At 36.5% G+C, this 21,484-nt stretch overlaps 2 protein-coding genes across 11 annotated transcripts in view; one reads left to right on the forward strand and one right to left on the reverse strand.

Moving 5' to 3' along the window:
- Positions 1-506: 506 nt before the first annotated feature.
- On the forward strand, positions 507-9,149 carry LOC128676402 (uncharacterized). The gene is made up of 17 exons (XM_053756494.2): positions 507-668; positions 778-905; positions 985-1,033; positions 1,387-1,507; positions 1,777-1,857; positions 2,279-2,399; positions 3,340-3,381; positions 3,451-3,492; positions 3,957-4,044; positions 4,612-4,717; positions 5,104-5,229; positions 5,746-5,919; positions 6,461-6,784; positions 7,118-7,199; positions 7,518-7,827; positions 8,177-8,346; positions 8,691-9,149. Exons 1-17 carry the CDS (start codon positions 538-540, stop codon positions 8,777-8,779), a joined length of 2,184 nt encoding a protein of 727 aa, XP_053612469.1. The 5' UTR covers positions 507-537; the 3' UTR covers positions 8,780-9,149.
- Positions 8,669-21,484, reverse strand: part of jvl (javelin-like) — a 70,664-nt gene continuing 57,848 nt past the window's right edge. For 2 of the 10 annotated variants that reach the window (XM_053756496.2, XM_053756497.2), the window contains exons 2-7: positions 16,821-16,949; positions 15,405-15,840; positions 14,913-15,184; positions 13,580-13,678; positions 12,602-12,901; positions 8,669-10,715 (exon numbers count right to left, since the gene is read on the reverse strand). In XM_053756496.2, the coding sequence (XP_053612471.1) occupies positions 10,434-10,715; positions 12,602-12,901; positions 13,580-13,678; positions 14,913-15,184; positions 15,405-15,840; positions 16,821-16,949 (1,518 nt within the window). In that variant the 3' untranslated portion in view covers positions 8,669-10,433. Of the gene's footprint in view, positions 10,716-11,607; positions 12,902-13,579; positions 13,679-14,912; positions 15,185-15,404; positions 15,841-16,820; positions 16,950-21,484 lie in introns of those variants that run through there. The other 8 variants (XM_053756500.2, XM_053756501.1, XM_064436457.1 and 5 more) reach the window with 8 other exon arrangements.

The following is a 21,484-nucleotide window of genomic DNA, read 5'->3' on the forward strand; positions in this document are numbered from 1 at the left end:
GAAAACTTTAAAGCGTGAGGCGTAGGTATCCGATAATTTTCAAAGTTTTTTTATCTTATGGAAAACGATTTTTCCCAATATTTCGGCACCCGAATATGCTACAGTGTTGTATATTTTCACAAACGAATGCTTACATAATGAAAGCATTAATAAAGTACTGTAAAATAAAGGTTTTCATCAATTTAGCAAAAGGCGGCAATGCTTTTGTTTACCTACAATAGAGTGTTGCTTTCTGGCGGGATAAATATGCGCAGTAAAAGGTACTCCCTATTTGGTTATTTCCGTGTATTCTAGAAAATGAGAACGGCACGTAAGATACACAACACGCTAGGTACGCAACGCGGGATGGTGAATATCTAACTAAACCGGAAATTGATACATTATCATTTATGTTTTGTTTATTTTCAAGGCTATGATTCGTCAAACCAAATGGCGGGAAATTTAGCGTCTGTTTTGTCAACTCACCAATGTATTTATGTGTGAAGTTTTTCTTTTGGAAAATAAATTTGCTAGGTATAAAATAAATACAAAATTAAAATGTTTTACCCAGTAGATTCATTGAAAAGAGGAGGACGGTTTTATTTATGCTGGTTAGCAGACTCGTGGCCGGAGCGTTTCGCTACAATAACGCAAAGGCAGTTGTGGTCTCACGATATTAGAAAATTATGGTAAATTCGATGAACTAAGTTTATATTTGTGTTTATAATCAAAATGTATTACTACAATAAGTCTACTCAGGTGCTAAAATTGATCATTTCTGTGATACTTACTTTTCAGTGATGATTTGTTAAAAGTTATGACAAATGAATCCGGGCGTCCAGTCAATAGATTTTCTCTTCGTCTTAGCTCTCAGCTAATGCGAGGTCTCGTGCGACTTTACCAAAGAAAAGTATCACTATATTTGGGTAAATACACAGTTTTATTTTATCGCTATTCAAAAATGCAAGCATTTTTCATAAAATTAATATACCTATTTCTTTTCAGTCGACCTGTGCATGACAAATGCTAGTGTATTCAAACACACCAACAAAAAGTAAGTACCCCAATATTTAATAAACATGAAAGTTTTATCTTCAATGATCCATAATCTTTATCGCATAAAAGACTAGGCTGATCATGGACGTATAAAAAAGGAAGTATTTTTTATATATCCATTAGGCTGATTTTAAATTTGTCACTGCAAAATTTTAAACCACCTCTTATTGGTGAGTTTTACCATCACCAGATAACCGAAATAAGGTTAAATTTAAAATTTTGTAATTCGCATGGAGCAGACTCAAATTTTAGGTTAATTATAATGTGACTGTGATCCGTAATTATAATCCCTAGACCTATAGTCACAATCACGGTTTTTTATAATGAAATTAAATTTGATTTGTTCAACAGATGGCACATCATAGACGAGGACATAGTGGAACGAGTCCGTTTGGTGGAGCGGCTGCCGGCGCCGGCGCTGGAGCTGCCGGAGGAGACTGAGACTGACAGACAAGTTGCTCAATTGATCCAGGTAGGCCTAGTATTGATTTCTGGCTTGTGATCTCACCGTAAAACGAAAATTAGACTATGTGTTCCCAGTTATATTCGTAGCTTCGACGCCCCACAACCGAGGGCTTTAATGCCCAACATAAAACCCTTAACATAAAAAATTACCGTTACATTTTGAAGATTTGGATATTATACAAATATGATTGTACAATCGACCAAAATAATATTTGATGCTGTTAAACAAATAAATATTTAGGTATCCGATTATTTCGATAAATTACTATTTTACAGAATAGTGGGAATATTGTGGCCAACGAACAAGACATCACTTTGAGAGAAGCTGTTATACCTGATATTCAACTGCCACCAAATGTAAGTATTGTCCACAGACAGGAAAACTTAAGTTTTTTTCTTACTTGTACAGTAAACAGCATATAAACTTATCGAAATCATTACAAATTTAGCCCTATTTCCGCAGTATGAAGATCCCTGTTTGCCAAGATAAAAGTAACTCTATATGGTATTCCAATTAAATATAGTTTCGATTAGAATTACCAACATCCTGAAATCTAAATTGGCGCATCATTATTAGTGAAATTAAATAAATATATTACATTTTCGTCAAGGTCTTGATTCTACCACACTGAAATCAAAATCGTGTTTTATTAGAGCTCTTATTCACATGTAACAAGAACTACTGTTCGGCTCCCAACGAGGGAACTCAACAACGGTTTAGAGCACGGACATGGTTCAACAATAAAGCTTGTGGCAAAAAAAATGTGTATCAAAATAGGATGGCTTCGGCGAAGAGAACCAGGAGCAGATATTGAGTTTAGCGCTGGAGTGGTCGGTGGAGGCCGCGCTCGCCGGCGCCGGCGGAGCCGCTGAGGTCGATGTTACTGTGTTTCACAAATGTGAGTTCCTTGCATTTTTTTCTAGAGGGATGTATTAGATTCTCAATATACCCATGGGAAATTATCAATATTCCCATGGAAAATTCTCAATATTACCATGGGAAATTTTAATATTCCCATGGGAAATTCTCAATATTTCCATGGAAATTTCTCCATATTTACACGGGAAATTCTCAATATTCCCATGGTAAAATGTCAGTATTTCATGGGAAATTCTCAATATTCCCATGGAAAATTCTCTATATCACCATGGGAGAATCCCAATATTCTCATGCCTGACAACCATATTACTAGTTAGACTCGCAAAATTATTCAGTACTTCGTCAGATCAAAATGCTGATTACGGGTGTAAGATCGAAACCGGCAGATATCTCTGATGTTTATTTGCAAAATTTGTTTCGTAGTTCTATAAATGTAAAGCCATGTTGCGGTCTGACAGCTCCGTGCCGCGCTCGACTGGGAGTATCACTATATTCCCAAATAAGTCCCAATTTAGGCGTGGGAAATCATATAATTCCCACGTGGATACTTAATATTGAGAATATAGGGATGCCAGAATCCCATTAATCCCATGGTCGAATGTGAAAACAACAATGATCTAGATAGTAACATTCAGTCCATGGGAATATTGAGATTCACCCATTTGAGTTGGTGCATAAATATAAGTCTTAGCCACATGCAAGAGTTGGAGTGATGGCCTCCGAAGCTTTAAGAAGAGATGATGGACTCGACATCGGTTTGAACGGCTTGGAAGGAGTTAGGGGAGACCTTTGCACAGCAGTGGGACGGAATAGGCAAAAAAAAAACAATGCATTCATTGTTTGTCTGACCGTACACAAAGTGATCTGACCGCAGATCGCATTCAGTGCCAATCCTTAAAAAGTAGGTTATATTTTGTGTTATTTACCTTATTTTATTACCTTTACCTTATTTGTTTTAGCCGTGGGTCCGAAAATATCAGTAATTCCAGATTTTGAAAAAGGTATGTGATTTGTAACTTTCTAATTCATAATGTTGAAAAAGTAGTTAATGAAATTTTTATTTGTTTTAGCCGTGGGTCCGAAAATATCAGTAATTCCAGATTTTGAAAAAGGTATGTGATTTGTAACTACTTAATTAATAATGTTGAAAAGTCGTTAATGAAATTTTTATAAATATTTTCTTTAGTATGTTTTTGATATATGTATAAGTACCTAACGTACCTATATGGTCTTTCATCAAGAAAATAATTAAATCAAAGCTGTTAAGACTGTGCATCCAAAGGTCCCAAGTTCTAATCCTACTCGAGCTACATGAGTTTGTATACCAATCTGACTCATATATAGTAGTTTTCATAGACCACCTGCTTCCGGTGAAAGAAAACATCGTGAGGAAACCTGTACCCAGTGTGCTGGCTGATTATTAACTTGTGTGTGAAATGGAGAAGGCAAAGCACTCCATTAATAGTGCCAAGAAAGTTGTCGTGTGTGTTTTATACCACGTAGGTACGGTACGTACAGGAAACACGACTACGAAGAGAGAAAATACATGTTTAAATCATTATAATTAAATCCCCAGCATTAGTTTACACAGACGTCTCTGAGATTCCCGATATTCCCGAAATCCCGATCCCTGAATTGCCCGTTCCTGTTCCTCAACCAGAAAAGTTAGTAAATATATTTTTTCTGCGTTATATAAAACTTTATTACTTATTATTTATTATATTTGATGTAAAACTTGTGCAATAGCACTAAATTACTAATATATAAGATTTAAAATTGATCGTAAAGAGGTAACAAACAAACTTGTTTCGCATTTATAATATTAGTTAGGACTTCTCAGAAACCTACAAGCTACTGGCATTTCACTGGATGGTGCAATAATGTGCATTATTATTGTTTATTGAATTTATTTTATAGTAAAAAGAAAATTTTAAAACCTTGGGTAAATTATTCCATTATTACCTTACCTTCGTTCCTTTCCTTTTTTCTTTTCCTTCCATTTCCTGCATAGGGTGAAATTGAATCCATTGTATATTTATAACGTAGATATGTAAAGGTCAGTAGTATATTTGATTATTACTCAAAAATATAAATACTAAAAAATGCTATTTTTGCGGTTGTTTGTATCGATTTTGAATATATCAACGTAAACTTTGTTTTATTTAGTTTTCTACTATTTTGGGCAACGATTTAAATAAGAAAATTTTCAAATATGCGTTTACAATGTACAGCGAATCACCTCAGCGGCCAGTGGAACCAGAAGTGCCGATGTTAGTGGAAGAACAACCGGAACCCGCGCAGAAAGTTCCAGAAACACCAGTGGAAATTGAGCTCCAGGTACTTCTTTTAATGTATAATCATTTGTGTCACGTGAAGCCCGCGGTCCACAGACACCTGAAAACCTAGGTTCCGCATGCAAAGTAAACCTTTTTGGAAGATTCGTCTGTGATTTTATGACCGGATGCCGTTAACCCTCTTTAGGAATGCTGTTATTGCCTCTCGGCGTTTGAGGTGTTTTATCCCTTAGTCGTCTCGTACGACGTCAATGGAAGGGACAACACGCCACTATTTCCTTCAATAAACATTTGCATAAATAATACAGTGACAAGTCTCCATTACGGGATGGACAGAGCCAGGAGTTGCGAAACTAGAAGGATACTTTTAGCTGTATTGTGTACTTATTGGTGGAATTGAAATTATTATCAAAATGTTATTGGTCTTAGGAGCTCGAAGAAATACCGGCTAAGCGCAGACGCAAAAATAAATTGATCATAGACAAGACCAAGATAATCGACTCCAAAATATTACATGCAAGAATTAATAACCCAAAAGTCGAACTACGTTGCGAAGTATGTATTGACTTTTAATTCACCCCTAATAAGCTAAGTCTATTTTCAATTAACGTTCTTTTTAGCTTATTCATATCACCGATTATTTAAATACACGTAGGTACAAAATTAGGTAAGATTATATTACTACTAGCTGCGCCCCGGGGCTTCGGGTTAAAAGTTACTTTCTACCCGTGTTTGGTACACGGGTAGAAAATATCAGTTTCATAATAATATGGAATATAATGGCCTGGAATATCAGTTTCATAATAATCGGTCCAGTAGATAATGCGTGAAGAGGTAACAAACAAACTTACTTTCACATTTATAAGTAATATTAGTTGGGATTCACTATTTTTTTAGACCCACCAATCTTAGTAATATATATATATATATATATAATAAATGAAATACAAGATTCATTAAAAAAAATTACCGGTCTTACGACTACTAAACACACAAGGATTTTGACATTGACAGATGCCACGTCAGGTATTCCTCTAATTCAAATTCATCTACCTTCAAAAAAAATTACAGGACGCTTCAGACGATGTGATTCCAATAAAAATATCGGTACATCATTACTTTCATCGACTCGCCCACGCCGGTTATAAAAGTTTTAAAGTCAACATAGCGAATGATTTGTATAGACTATTTTTGAGGAATCTTGGAGCTGTTCCCAACCATCTAGCTGAGGAAAGAGAAATTGAGGTAAAGATTTTTGTATTCAATATCTCTCCCACTTATCTATGAGTTCCAGTTTAGATTTGTGATTTTACAAACATCCACCTGCTTGATAAACCTTTAGGAATGCTATTGTGATGTTATGAGCTATGTGTGTCCCTTAGTCGCTTCGTACGACCTCTGTAGTTCTGTGACTCATACGGTAGTAAAGCAACAGCATTTGCTTCTGGCGAAGATACTTCGTAAATCACCTAGGTACAATGGATCGATTGTGTGTTAAATGAGGTAAAATTTTCCCCTCCACATGACCACTACAGCAATCATAATTTATTTTTTATTTATTTTATTTAACTAGTGAACCGGCGCGGTTTCACACGAGGTTTATGAACGGTTATAAATTATCGGTAATAAATTATTTAAATAACAGTGAAAACTGCATAAAAATCCGTTACGTGGTTTCAAAGAAGAAAGCTTAGAAACAGACAGACGCGGAAGGCGATTTTGTTTTATAGGTACTATTTGTCTCACTCACATTGGTATAAAAACGAAATATTTTCCACATATTTAGGAACTAAGAGCTCAATTGTCTCATCGACGCCCTGAAATATCAATTCTCGAGAAAATCGATGAGGAAACTATCCACGACAAAACTGCTCCCCCACCAGTCGAGCAACACATCCAACAACCAATCGAAATGGACATTAGTAAAACTAAAGACGCGACGTATGTGGTAGAACCGATGGAAATAGAACCGCCTGTACAAGCCGTGATATTGGATTTGCCTGAGGTACAACCAGAGGAGAATTTGCAAGCTGATATCTCGGATTTGCCCACTCAAAAACTGGAAACTCTATCGCAAGCAAAACGTAGGATCGACGCGGAAACCTCAGCGGTAAGTTTACTAATAGACACACAATACATATAATATAAATTTACCAATAGCTAACTTATGCTACACAAAATTAACCTAATATTTTTTTATAAAAATTAGTAGCTCCTGGGACTTTGCTCCCGTGGGAATATCGAGACAAAAAGTACCCTATGTCTCACTTAGGACTAAGGGTAGCTTCCTACTGGCGAAAAGATAGGATGAGTAGTTTCGAAGATTACCCCCTACACACTCTTAAGTTTTTTTAGGAATATATTAGTGTAGACTGTAAATACCCAATCAAGGAGTAAAACTTCAGTTTTAAACAGCACATCTCCATAATATATTTTGACTTAGCGCAAGAGACTTCGACCATCTGATTACAAGACGTACAGTCTGGGCCAGCAGCAGGATAAAGAAGCGGAAATTGATAATGCAGGTAATTGCTATATTGACAGAAATCTAACTTATTTAATTTACAATTTGTTAATTAATTTGTAATGTGGTGACAAAAAAAACTGATTTTTAGAATAAGCATTCTTAAATTAATACCTACACTTCAAGATTTCCTAACAATGTACAATTATCATAGAGTTAATTAAATCAGTTTATTCCCATAAATTTTAACTAATTTTAGTTCATTAGCATTTGTCATCAACACGCGACAAGAAGAATGAATAAAATAAACTATTGCCATGTCTGCCAACCTGTTTTACTCAGAATTGACAATATAATATTTGATTATCTTTTTTTTTAGAAGCTGAAAAAGAGAACGTACCCATAAACCAGCAATCGCCAATAAAATCTCCTGCAAAATCCCAAAGGAACGTCCTCACTATGCTAGAACAAGCAGGAATAGCGGATATAAGCGAGCCAAGACTCACGCAAACTGTAGATCTTTCTAGAAGAGAAACTATTGATCCTTCTAGACAAGAAGCTGCTGTAGACCCTTCTAGAACGGACAAAAGGGACAGTGAAGGGTCGGAAACGCCTCTTGGAAGCCTCGATAGGACCAAAGTGTCTTTGGGGGACTCTGATAAGACCACAGATTCGATTAGATTTATTCGGTAAGATATAAAATTTTTAATTGATTTATAATTTGAGGACTTCTTTCAGTCTTACCATTACATTATACGCCCAGAATAAATACAATAGATACTCCATGTGTTGAGGAAGTGTTAACTTTAGACATCATTGTTTAAAATATTTTTGTAGTAGTAGAAGGTTATCATCAAATTGTAAAATAGTATATAAATAGTACCGTTACGTACATATTTTTTTATCAATTATGCATTTTATCAACTAAACTGTGCTGTGAAGAAATCATTAAAGCTCTATTAAAATCTAAATTAGTCAAATACACGCACGCAATATTTGAACTTCACAAGAAATAAGACAATTATTTTTCTATCGAAGTGAACAATGGGGGACGGTAGGGACTATGACGAAGATAATGAAGGCCATAAAGAGCAGTCCCAACCGGCCCGTCACCGTGTGGCTGCTCACGTCCCGGGCGCCCGCGCCCGCGCCCGCGCTGCTGGAACGTAAGAACGTGATTGCTGCGAGGTGTTTCAACTCTATCCTCAGTAAGTGTTACCACACTTCATTATTTAGATCATGGAGAGTACTTCTTACAAAATGTCTTTTTTTATGCGAGTTAAAAGCATACTTTAAGCTGAAGTATGTTTTGTCTCTTTCTGTCAATGGCAAATATTATAAAGTACGATAGATATTTTAGCTTAAAGCATAAGCAAACTTATGTATGAATAACGGGGAATATATTTTTATGATTTCACTTTTTTTCTACTGTGGAACGTGAGTAATAATTTTTTTTTCTTTTCTTTTCTGGATATTTTTTTTTCTTTTCTTTTCTGGATATTTTTTTTTCTTTTCTTTAGATTGCACACATTTTTCTTTTTTTTTTTTACAGAATTAAAACAACACGGATTTATTATCATCCGCAAAGATCCTGATACTTACGAGATAAATAATATTATTTTGGGCCCACGATTTGATTAGAATTATTTTTTTTTGTTTTGTTGTTTTGTTATTAATCTTTTTAATTTTAATTTCATTTTGTCATAATTCTATTATTAACTTGTTCTTATTATTTAAGTGTTACATTTTGTATGTTTAATTTATGATTACATAATAATTGAAACCAGTATTTTGATATGAACAATTTATTTGAAGAATTTGTATAATACGATATGATTTCTGTACAATTTACATACGTCATCAACTAGATTCAAGTCAACTAGACATTTTATGAGTATCTTAGTGGCGTAATAATTTACAATAAAGTGAATAAAGCTGTACAATAAACAGTTGATTTCTATTGAACTATTTATCTTAATTTACATAAAATACAGTCATTTACACTATAGAATTGGAATATTATTAAAATCTAATAGTTACTTTAAACCTTAGTAATATTTTTTTACATTGCAAAGCTTAAACTTAGGTAAGAAACGTTTTATGGATTCTAAATGGAGTCGCCTCCGTTGGTATAAGCATATCACTATGTTTTAGATTTATACAAAATCAGTCTCTACTATGTCACCGAGCTCTGCCTTTTGGAACGTAATCGTAACTAATTCAACATTACAGTAAAATTGATTTGTTCTTCCTACGACCTACCGATTTTCGTCTCTAACTTTAAGCTTTTTTCTACTCAAAAGAAAATTGTTCGACGAAAATCAGGGGATCGAGCGAAGGATAAATCGTAAAGTCAGGCAGTCGTTAGGACGTCAGTACCGGACGTTTGGACAAAGTTCAACAACAATAGTATAATCGTCACACCAAGTGTTACCGTGTGAACCATTTAATTTATTCGCTAACTAACTTTAATTCTCCCACTGTTCAAGCACACTTCAGTTTTCACAGCCTTGCTAGTCGTTCCAAGCTCTCACTCATTTGATTCTGTAGCCTGCCATCGAATTGTCTACCGATCGAACACTACAATAGATTTTCTATTGTATATTCAACGGCATTATATTAAGACTTAGGAATGACAATAATTACATTAAATAGCTACCATTATTCAAACATTCTTTTTAGTAAACATAAATATCAACTTGCACATTTTAACGAAATATCATAATTAAATTCATTAAGGAATAATTTCACTTACAGATATTTTTTCTCTAATGTAAACTTAATTTACATAAGAAAACTTTTCATAATTTTAAATGCCATTATAAAAAATGTAATACAATAATAAATGACACTATTACATTAGATAATGGAGTACATATGCCCAGTTTTATATTGTAATTATGATCAAATAAACCATATCACAGATCACTCGAGACATTAAAAGTGCGCCTTTTGATATGGAATGATAGAGTAACGGATGAATTCAACAATGTTTATATTCTTAATAGTAATCTCACGCACACATCTTCAAATGCATCGAGTTGACCCACACATTTAAACAAAAACACCGAGGACTTAATTCGCACGAAGTTTAACGCGAATTGAAACAAACAATACATTCGATTTACACCTAACATCTAGATTTTAAAAATTTAACGTATCTCGTTGCGCTTAAAGTGCGTTCGAGTGAAAATTTAGATAAAAACTTGTTTCGATTCGACGTCTTTCCAACGACTTTCGTTCGAAAAAAGTCTGGAACATTCGCACAAAAAGAGGCCGCAGTCGTTAAATCCGCTCACGCCAACGAGTCACTGTCGTAGTCCTTCGCGTCCCCAAAGTTCATGCTCTCGAAGTATTGTTGCGGCTTTCCGTTCCACAGGGAATCCTCGCGGATAGACTTGATAGTTTTATCGATGGAGTCTGCGTTTTCGTAAAGGATGGATTTGGACAGTTCGACCGCTAGGTTGTGGGGACTCTGGTACTGCAGCTGCAGCTCCAGCGGCAGCGGGCGCGCGCGCGCCAGCCGCTCGCACAGGCGCCCCGCGCGCGCCACGTACTGCGCCGCGCACTCACTCGGCTGCGACACGGACAAGGTCAGTGACCGCCACGCCATCAACATGTCTGTCTATCGTTTTCTTTCGTCAAAATTACGTGGCTTAGGTCTCAGATCAACTTCTATTTGGAAATCGACAGCTAGATTTATCAGTTTCCCTAACTAGAGATAATAAAAACGATTGAACAACAATAAGATCGCAATCCGATCGGGCCGCGGGCGAACTAGAAGGCTACACCAACGTGTGTGTAGCATGCTTAATGTGGCGTTCGTAGTTACATTTATAAATGTAATTCTCGAACACATACCATATCTAACCAATATGGAAAGAAATTTATTAATTGAAGTATTTTATTTCATACACTAACATTAAAAATTGCTGAGACATGTTGATTGCATGTGTAGGTAACCCGAATCGTACACTAAAATCGTTTCTCAACCTTAAGTATCATCTTTTTAGGAGACACATCAAACTCATTAAATATTTGTAATTCATTATTGTGTTCTTTTGCACAGATTTTGTTGCTACCATTTATCGGATTTTATACAATTTTTGTTATAACTATGTTTATTTTCAAACAACTGCCCGGAAATAAGTTATTTTTAATTTGTCTAGGTTGAGAAACGTATTATAAAGACTACAAATCCCTCATTTACGTGCTCTGTAAATATGCTCCATACGGTGTATTGTGTCTAACTACAAATCAATCAATTCAGAAAACTTTTAGTATAGGTACTTATTAATAGGCAGGCAAAAAGTTAACACGTTATTGAGCAGGGGGATAGTTGAAGCATTCGTTAGTCTATGCGATAGATGCTCTATGCCTTTGCTACAACCCTTTTCGTTATGCTTCAGGGGAAGTGATTTGTGCAGCAACTTTTATTTTTTATTTTTATTCAACTGTGCACATCTATAGTGTTTTTTTTTATGTTGTGGTCAGCCAATCTGCCATTATGTCAAACAACTCAACATAATAAAACAAAAAAAAAAAAAACAAAACTGAATGTGATATGATGAAATCTAAATACTGTGTCGGTGGCAAGTGCGTGGTAATGAATTTAATGTATGTTACACTTACCGAATTTTGGTTTGAAATGTGTTCATATCATGTGATCATTTTCGAATGGTTCTAAAATTTGAAACACATGTTATACATGACAAAGGAAAATATTAAAAAGAAATTAATATAAAGTAACCCATTCCAGTTTGAGCGTCGGGTAAGGAATTGAGTATTAATTATTATGTAACAAAGAAAGGTCATTAACAATTCCATACACGATACCCTTACAAAGTCATATTAGTTGGGTTTTATGCATAGACAATTACTCCGTAATATTTTTTTTAATTAGAAGATTTGAAAAAATGACACTTCATAGTGTTTCTTTACGGAGTTTATGAATTTTTGTGTGGCATAAAAATTCAATATATAAAATTTTAGCACTTTATTTAAAATTACAATACATGCGTTTTATTTGAAATAATGAAAATGTCATGGCGTAAGTATTTTAATTGAAATCTAGATTATACTAAGGTACTTATACAATTACAGGGGGTATACAAGTCAACATTAGACAGCATTCTGGTCTACAAATGATTTTTAAGCCATCACAGTGTACAGAACGAATTAGTAACAAATGTGTATTAGACTATTAGTACGAGAGCATGCGTCCTACGAGCTACAACTAAAAACCTTGAAACCAAACAAAATCAACTGAAAAGGAACCGAAACGAAACTTACGATCGACATAATGGCAAGGGCGGCGCTCGACTCCGGCCTCCGGGCGCTTGAGAACCAAAACCAACATAATTATTAACATCTGTCAGTCACTGTGCACACGCGGGGAGAGTGGAATTACGAGCCGGAATCTTTGAAAAACAACCACGGGTTCCAGAAACTGCGGGACCGCACCTTGTTGTCGGGCGGCGCCGGGCGCCGCGGCGCCGCCGCCTTGTCCTTGCGCGCCGACAGCGCCGACGGCGGCCGCGGCGCCGCGCCCTTGTGTGCGCTGTGTGTGTGCGCTGCGTGCGCTGTGTGTGCTGTGTGCAGCGGGATGCGGCTGGGGCGCCGGCGCGGGGACTCGTCCCCGGCCGGCGCTAGCGGCTGCAGCTCCCGCATGGAGTCCCGCGCGCCGCTGTGCGACCGCGACTTGCCTTCCAGCTGTCTCAGTTGCGCGCGCGCGCCTTCCAGCTCTATACTTTTTTCTTCGAGCTGAAATTTTTTCAGTTGTTTTAGCAGTTTAGTACAGTACACCCGTTTGAATAAGGATAAAAATTATGCTATCAATAATTAATTACATTGTTAATTACGTACCCGTATATTGCGATCAAATAATATAAATGAGATACAAATAACAAAGGTATTAAGAACAAGGCCATCATTTCCCATTTGAATATTCGTAGCATTTTAAAACAACTAATCGGCAATGTAATCAAACAGAAGCATTTTGGAACAACCAGTGCTCCAAAGATATGTCGAAAAAACTCATTTTAAGTATTGGTTCATATTATACCAGAAGGGCTTACCTAAGACCCAAATTCAGTAGAATGTATACAACAGCAGTTACTAGACTATCAGATGCATTCAAGTGTTAAAGGTAAAATGTGACAAAAATGACTGTACCTACTGTTAACGCTAGCATCAATAATATATACGCTAAAAAATACAAATATTAGCCGAAGTTCTTCGTGTCAACTTAACTAATTGGATTATTGAGAGACTATAGCAGTTTTGACCAGTAGTTAGACGCAACCAACGCATTTAGTCTGCACTGCATCAGGTCTCCCAGCGAACACGAGTCTAGGCAGGATGGTCAGTTTAGAAAGTGAGATTGTTTGGTCTGGACTTTAGTTGAAAAAATTTTTATGGTCAAAAAATAAGTAAACTGACCCTGAATTTAAGGTCCTCGTTGAGATCCCTGGCGCGCTCCAGCCGCTCGAGCAGCAGCGTCCGATGCGCCGCCGCGCGTCTCAATTTCTCACAGTACATCTGCAACACAAACAATTTAACATCGAGATGAATTAAAGTTCATAGTAATATTTTAGTTAAGTGTGCTAAATAAATCTATTTAGCACTTCCTACTAACATACTGATATGATAATAACATACTGAGATGATACTAAGATACTGATATATTCTTGAAGCATAACAACGATGTCATTTGTTATGCTCTACTCTATAATCATCAACATCGCCATGGAATATTTATGTACTCCATGTACTGAAACGCCATCAGCGTCTGGCTTTGCGTAAATAGGCATATTTCATCCATCATAAGTAAAATGACACACTCTATTCTACATTTTTAAAGATGCGGTATTCAGCTAACATAAATCTGTGGTATTAAAAAAATATTTCATCATGTACCAAGCATAATGATGGCGTTTTTCCACACTCCATTGCATCTTCATCCGTTCCGCGTAATTTTGCCGAAACCGACGTTACGTCACTGCATTAGGGTATCCTCGTTAAAAAAGCTATTCTGTGCAAGCACGTACTTAGTTACCTCACTAGTTCTGAAATTAACGACCTCAGATTTCGGCAAAAAAAAATGGTGACAACACTTTTATCGCCCGTTCTTTGCTAATTGTAGTGACGTAACTTTCCGACAGCCGCCTCCCGCTGTGCTTCCCTAATATCAGTACGTAACAACGAAATTAGTATTTATTTATTTTTGTGTACTTAGAAGAAATAAAAACGGGAGACGCCTAGCAGTGAGACACAAATAGATTTAACACTCTAACTACCTTTAGGTCATACAATGAAGTTTATGTGGTTGCAACGTGCAACTAAAGATACAATGCATTGTCCGTGCCAATTTCAAAAACAAACCGCAGTGTCCTAGCAGTGAGATCATTAAAATGTTCTAGTTAAAGGTTAAGTTTAGTTTGGTATGGGTGAAGTTTATTTCATTTGATTCATATTATTCGAAAAGAGACAAAACAAATACCAGATTGATTTTCTAAAGGGCTCGGAGTTCCGTATGTTTGAAGTTTGATGTGAAGAAGTACTCGCCCTTAAGTTCTACATACTTTTATCTAAACAGATATGCCAACCCTATCGTACCCTTTAATATCGTAACCTAGTTAACTAAGTATATATATTATATGTATGTTACTCTATAAGGTATTTAGAGTCACTGGCATTTGTAATAGGCTTTATAGAATACTCATGTTATTACCTGAAAAAAAAAATCGTTTATAAAAGTAAAGCAAGTCAATACCTGATTCTGAACGGTGGAAGTCAGCAACTGGCGCTGCAGTTCGACAGGATTGCTCTCGTGGAGAATCGCCGCGAACTTGGTGGAGTCGGGCGTGCGCACGCGCGGCGGCCGCGCCGGCGTCCCCAGCGCCGAGTCCAGGCGCCCCAGCGGCGACGCGGCGCCGGCGGCCGGCGGCGAGCGCGCGGCCGCGGCTTCCAGCTGTGCGGCGCGCGTCAGCAGCGCGTCCCGCTCGCAACGCAACCGCTGCACGTCTTCGCATTCGGCGCAGCCACCTGGAGCGTGCCATATTTATTTATTTATTCTATTTTAACATGTTCAAGGATAACCAACAGCGTGCATTCTTAAAAACTAGACTTGCTTAAATACACGACACCTTCGATTAATATGAAACAGTTTAATTCAGAATTCATATATAGCAGTGTTAAATGGTGTTCCAGTTATCAATAGACTAAGACCACTTTCTTTAGTATAAAATAAAGAAGCCAAACTCACCTGACAAGGCCCTCGCGAACGACTCCTCAGCAGTGTCACCAGAATGCCTTTCATCGAGTTCTCCACGCAGCAATTCCGCTTCATCTCGTAACCTGACGCCTTTCCTCTGAATGACATCGAGCAACGCCCAGAGGTCATCTTCCAAAGGCCTTGATCTAGAAGTGGAAGCATTAGCCGAAGCAGACGACGAATGAGCATCTTTTCCGCATGAAGTTTCAGTGCTGAAGCCAGAGTCTTGCACGGACGGTTGAGGTTTAGTTCTAGTGGCGTCTCCGCCGCCGCCTGCCAGCTTCCTGCGCACGCGCACGCCTGGTTCCCAGTCGCGGCGCGTGTCGCTGGCGGGCGTGGACGGCGCCATCTTTGAGCGGAGGTTCGGGAATGTCTCGATGACGAGGTCGCGGAACTCAAGGAGAGCGCCGACCTCATTCTGGAGTTCCTGGGGAAATATCCATCTGGTTACAACGGAATATAACAATGACAACTATAAATGAAACAACACAATTACATTGATACTTGACTCTAGATTTACCAGTAAAAATGGAACTATTTTGAGAAGCCTTCAATTTTAACTGCACTACTGCAGCGTCGTCCTCGACAGACATAAAAGTTTATCTTTTCCCGTGCTTATGCTTACGAGTTTTTTTTTTAATATGACATTTGCTCATACGGTATACGGTATGATATCGTTAGAGATTGTTCATATCCAGGAAGCAAGACAAACTCGTAAAATTAATGATACACAATCTTCTAAGAACTATAAATAAAAAGTAAAGTTATATTTCGAAGAGGAAGCAAAACTTTTATTTCCTATACATAAATGTGCAGAGTCACGCACGTGGCTTGTCAGCAGCCTTCAAATCTGTGATATCGCCAAGTCCCACGAAAATCGATTTACATCATAGGTTCGGTATCGTATCCGAGGAAATCGATTTGTATCAGTCAGAGAAATAAAATAACCTCTGTTTAAGTAAATTAAACCTTTGCACAATAAGTTATTGAAAATTACCGAATGTTACATAACTAACCTGTATAACTAACGTTGAGGTATTTAACCTGCTCCGGTATAAGATAGTGGACGAGACAGGTCGGCGAGCACAGTTGAAGACTACGTGAAATCTTCAAATAAACCATGATACAATAAGCCTGCTTCGTTCGACACTGATTTGAACGGTCTTCGGCATCTTTAATTATCAGACCATTATCAGTGACACGCTTATCCATACCAAGCCTGCCATTTTTGGGTTCGCCCTTTCTGCCAGGACCGTCAGTCAGATATTTGTTCCTTTCTTTTTAGCAATATATGGCTGTACCCGCGTGAACGAGTCTTTTAAGAGTTTCTCTGCTGTCTGTCCAAATGAATTCTGCCGCGAATACCAGAGTTTGTTACGTAATCGAATCTGGTCCAAGTCTACTAACCTGTAAAGCGACGAGGGACTTAGCCTGCTCCGAGATGAGATAGTGAAAAGGTCCGGGCGGCGACCGCAGTTGCAGGCACTCCATGCCCGACCCGCCGGAGCCTCCGCTGGCACTGTCGGCACCGCCCGTCTGAAAACACAAACAAAATTATGTAAAGAAAGGATAAAAACACATCGTAAGAAAGGGATGATATTTTTTATTTTTTTATAATAATAATATTCTTTATTTTCTCCACAAAAACAGTTTAAAAATAATATTAGATCAGTCAGGTGCATGCAAACTTAAGATCTAGTAAATTGTGGAGAACTGGTACCCATGCTAGGTTTACGGAGAACCTGTATTACGGGTCACCAGGTCTCGCCCATGGGTAAGTTCACTTTGCAAGAAATTGTACTATGCTATTTTACAACAAGTCAAAAGCTTCTTATTCTTTGATAAGAACTTGAAAATATTAAATCAGATATAGTACGATGAAGTACTCCATACATCCAATCCATAATTCCATCTATCTCTCTCATTCTAAAGGCTACATCCACAGCCGTTGGGCATCGGAGCCTAGAATCTGCTTTCCTACTCATCCGTCATAACTTTCAATTTGTATCTTGACTAATATCGTTCATGCGAAAGTCTTTCTGTTTCTATCTGTCACGCTTTCACGGCTAAATGGTTGGGCCCATTTTAATAAAATTCGGAACAGGTATGGTCTATGACCCGGAGTCAAACATTGGCTACCGCGAGCTAACCTGCGGGCAACTATTAGTAAACAATATGGAGTATACGCTGGTATTAATAGGATATTTTTATAAATGCCTAGATAGGAAATTTAGTGCGAAAGTGTCGTCTCCTACTTATCACAGTGCAGTAAAATAGTCATCTCGCTTTAGCAAGAATAAAAACCACAATCTTCATTCATTCATTGCTGGAAGGTGCAAAAAGCGGAACGTATTGCTTTGTAATTTAAAAAAAAAAAAACATTTTTGGGTCAGCCCATGAATATGCATGATTCACCGCTTTTGACCAAGTCGCATACAATTATGGAGTTTTTGTTGTATATAACATTAATAACGGCCCATAAACATTTTAATTATATATACCACAATCACAAAATTATTCAACACTCTTAAACTGTTAATAATAATAATAATAATATAATAATATAATATCTTTATTCATCTCACACAATTTTTACAAGAGGTATTATCCTTAAAACTAAGAACAGTTTCCTTAATGCTAGAAATTGTGAGAGAATGGTGTCCGAGATAAGTTTCAAAGAAACTTGTAATACAGATCACCAAGAAACACACAAAGTTCGAGTAGAAAACTAAAGTATGCTAGTTTGGATAATGATTGACTTGTTGATGTGCCAGAACATATGAGAATCAAAACTTACTTAAACAAAGAAAAATATTTTAAGTTACTTTGTTACAAACTCGGTTATATAAGAACGAGGAGTAGTGTTGTGTGTGTGTGTGAGTGTGAGTGTGCGGACGGGGTGTATTTCGTGGATGTAGTGGTAAAAATAATAATAATAATGTTGAGTGTAGTAAATAGCTGAATAAATAGATGAAATAAATGAATAAAATAAATTAATGTATAACTATATGTTCAAACTTTAGATATTTGCAGTACAGAAAAACGAAAACATTGAGTTACAATTTGGAATTAAATTGAAGATCAGTCAGTATATTATTTTAATGGAGTAAGAAGCTTTTCAGTGTCATCATAATTAAGGGTTTTTAAATAGTAGGATACAGTACCCTTACAACTGTATTTTGGCAATGGGTAGATGGTTAGAGTTTTATTAAGATGGTTATATAGAAATAATAACCTCTAGTTACCATGGTAATAAACTATATACTTCATTAGTTTATACCAACAACAAGTAATTCAAACCAGTTAGTCCCAGCACTTCCAGTAGGGCAAATCAATATATCCTCCTTATTACATATTATAAAGTCCTGTGCCGCTGTCTGTCTGTCTGATCGCGATAAACTAAAAAAACGCTGCACGGATTTTAATGCGGTTTTACCCAATATTGTGTGATTCCTGAGGAAGGTTTAGGTATATAATTTATGTTTTTACCCGAGCAAAGCCGGGAGTCTGGCCGTTAGTTAGTGTTTTTCAGTGGGTCCAGCCAATAAATCATCCGATATCACTGCGTCAGCCGACGACGATGACTGGCCACAAAACGGGCGTCATTTAGCGCACAATAAGCTCATTGAAACCGAATGACAGCGCGAACCAACATATCTGTAACGCACTTCATGTGTAGGCAAAGAAATTCGGGGTAATGTGGACTTCCTCATCTCCTTTTCGAGTTTGTGTTTCTAAAGTATAGGCTCTAGACTGACAAAAAACTATTCCGCTCGTGGTAAATTCTATATTCTATTACCTTACAGATGTAAGTAGAAGGTATAAGCAACAGAAGAAAATCAAAGAGGTGGATGGATTTCATCAGAGAAATAAGAAGGGAATGTGAAGTGATGTAGCAGATGACGATGGCTGTATGGAAAAAAGAAGTCAAGAAGAAAATTCTATAATTTTGGAGTATAAATAAACACAACACTAAAGTATCAAAAGGAATGGCAGACCATGATACATTTTATTGGAACCATTGTATAAACAGAAGTACAACATTTTATACAGTCAAGTTATAATGGACGGGAATTCTTCACGACACGTATCTGATATAGGGGCATTCTAAAACATTTCGAAGATCCAAGAACAAGCAAAACAACTGTGTCATTTGCGCTTGTTTGGCAATAGTTTTATAATGCAACAACGCACAATGGTCGCGAAGGAAGAAAGACGGCGGACGCGAGCACTCAACCGAGACTCAATTTTACGCTAACAAACACCACGACATTTTGTTTTCCTTTGCTTAAGTACTTTATGTACAGAAAACAGTAAAACAACCTGTTGAAAATCATAGTAAATTCGCCGAAATTACTATTGTTTCTACGCATGGTGACTTCACATGCAGACACTTGATTTGCATAGATAATTATGATGTAAAATATTCATGAAAGACTACAATAAAATAGATTAATAATTATTTAATTGATAAAACAAGGTACACAGAGGAAGGAAAGTACAAGAAAAAAATAAAACCACGAAGGACGATTTTAGATCAATAAAAGACAAAAACACGACGTAGCGAGTATGTACAGAAAATAAAACATTCATGTATTCCGATTTGTAATTGAGCATTTATATAGAAGCAATCGACGAATAAATATACAAATTGTTTTTAAGGATATTCCAGAAATAACACTTATTTCTTAAACATAAATAGCAAGGAAATAAAAAAAATATACGACTGTCACGGAAGTATAAAACGTTATTTTGTCATTACATTGTTTTGACCTTCTCTATTGAATATAAATAAAAAAATGTTAAAGGAAAATGCAGCATAAAATGTAGCGAAACAATTTGTTCGTAGTAAAAAGTACTAAACAAGAACTAAAAAGATTTAACACACATTTTATGCATCACGCGTGACTGAAATTAGTTTTTAATCCATGCAGATGAAGCCACTGATTTTATTTAAAACTCCTAATAGCTGGAAGCCAACAACAGCCTTTCTGAAGAAGGTTGAAATCAGACAGTCGGCCGGTTGTAAAACCACATCCGAATTTTTCAAGCGGACCCTGGGCTTTGGGGTGGCACAGCCAAGAACGTAACCGGGATCACGTTCAGATGACATAGAGAAGTGATTTGCAAACTATTTCTATTAAAGGAAAACCTGGCTAAGATTAAGTTCACGCGAATGAACATTTTATTGAGAAAACAATCAAGAACCAGACTGGTAATGAAAAGTAAGAGTAATAATTTCACTGGTAAATTGGAAATCGACTGATTGAGCTGCAGTTATCATCGAGCGAACTCAAATCGCCACTGTTTTACTTTCAATCTTAGTCGATAACAGTTCGATTATCCGAACGTAAAATTGTTTGCCCAACCTTAGATGCAGCTAGCGATGAAAACATTAAATTTAAACATTAAAGTAACTTTCAATGGCTTTATTTATTATTTGCTATGTAAATTAACAAATAGAACTATTGATTAATTTATAATGTAACTGACATCATTTATTCTGATGTGATTTTGGAAGATTTATCGTATTGTTCTGTAAAGGTAAAAAAATATTCTGTATAAACTAACTCAGTAATAACAGCAAATGTGTTTTCAAAAAATTTGTATAAGCCCATGCTCTATTGAATGTTGTCGTTACACAAATTAGTAATCCATGTTACAAAGAGAATGTGTATGACAAACTGATAAAACTATTTGCTTTTACGATGATAACATTTCAAATATAACCGCACTGCTAAACACTAAGCTGATACAAGGGCATTAAAATTGATAAATGTAATTCGATGCCGCACATTATGCAATGTAATTAATATGTGTGCAAGGAATGGTAATTTTTGTCACCTTTATCATTATTAACTTATTGCTTACTTCTCTTTTTGGCGCCAATTATCATAAAGTCCTGTGGGAACGTTATAGATTGATTTGTTATCAGCGTTGCTTGTTCTATATTAATTGGTCTAATAAAGAGAACTACATACATATGTTAAGATATGTATGTATAAGTATATATATATATATATATAAATAAATGCAGAACCTAGTAACCTTGATAGTTTTGTTTTATTGTG

This window comes from Plodia interpunctella, chromosome 16 (assembly GCF_027563975.2).
Source record: "Plodia interpunctella isolate USDA-ARS_2022_Savannah chromosome 16, ilPloInte3.2, whole genome shotgun sequence".
NCBI lineage: Eukaryota > Metazoa > Arthropoda > Insecta > Lepidoptera > Pyralidae > Plodia > Plodia interpunctella.

Excerpts from the sequence above, each read along its gene's own strand:
- LOC128676402 (XM_053756494.2), top strand. The coding sequence starts at position 538 with ATGTTTTACCCAGTAGATTCATTGAAAAGAGGAGGACGGTTTTATTTA. Across the intron at positions 1,508-1,776 it reads AAGTTGCTCAATTGATCCAG|AATAGTGGGAATATTGTGGC; the intron begins GTAGGCCTAGTA and ends ACTATTTTACAG. Across the intron at positions 4,045-4,611 it reads CCTGTTCCTCAACCAGAAAA|CGAATCACCTCAGCGGCCAG; the intron begins GTTAGTAAATAT and ends TACAATGTACAG.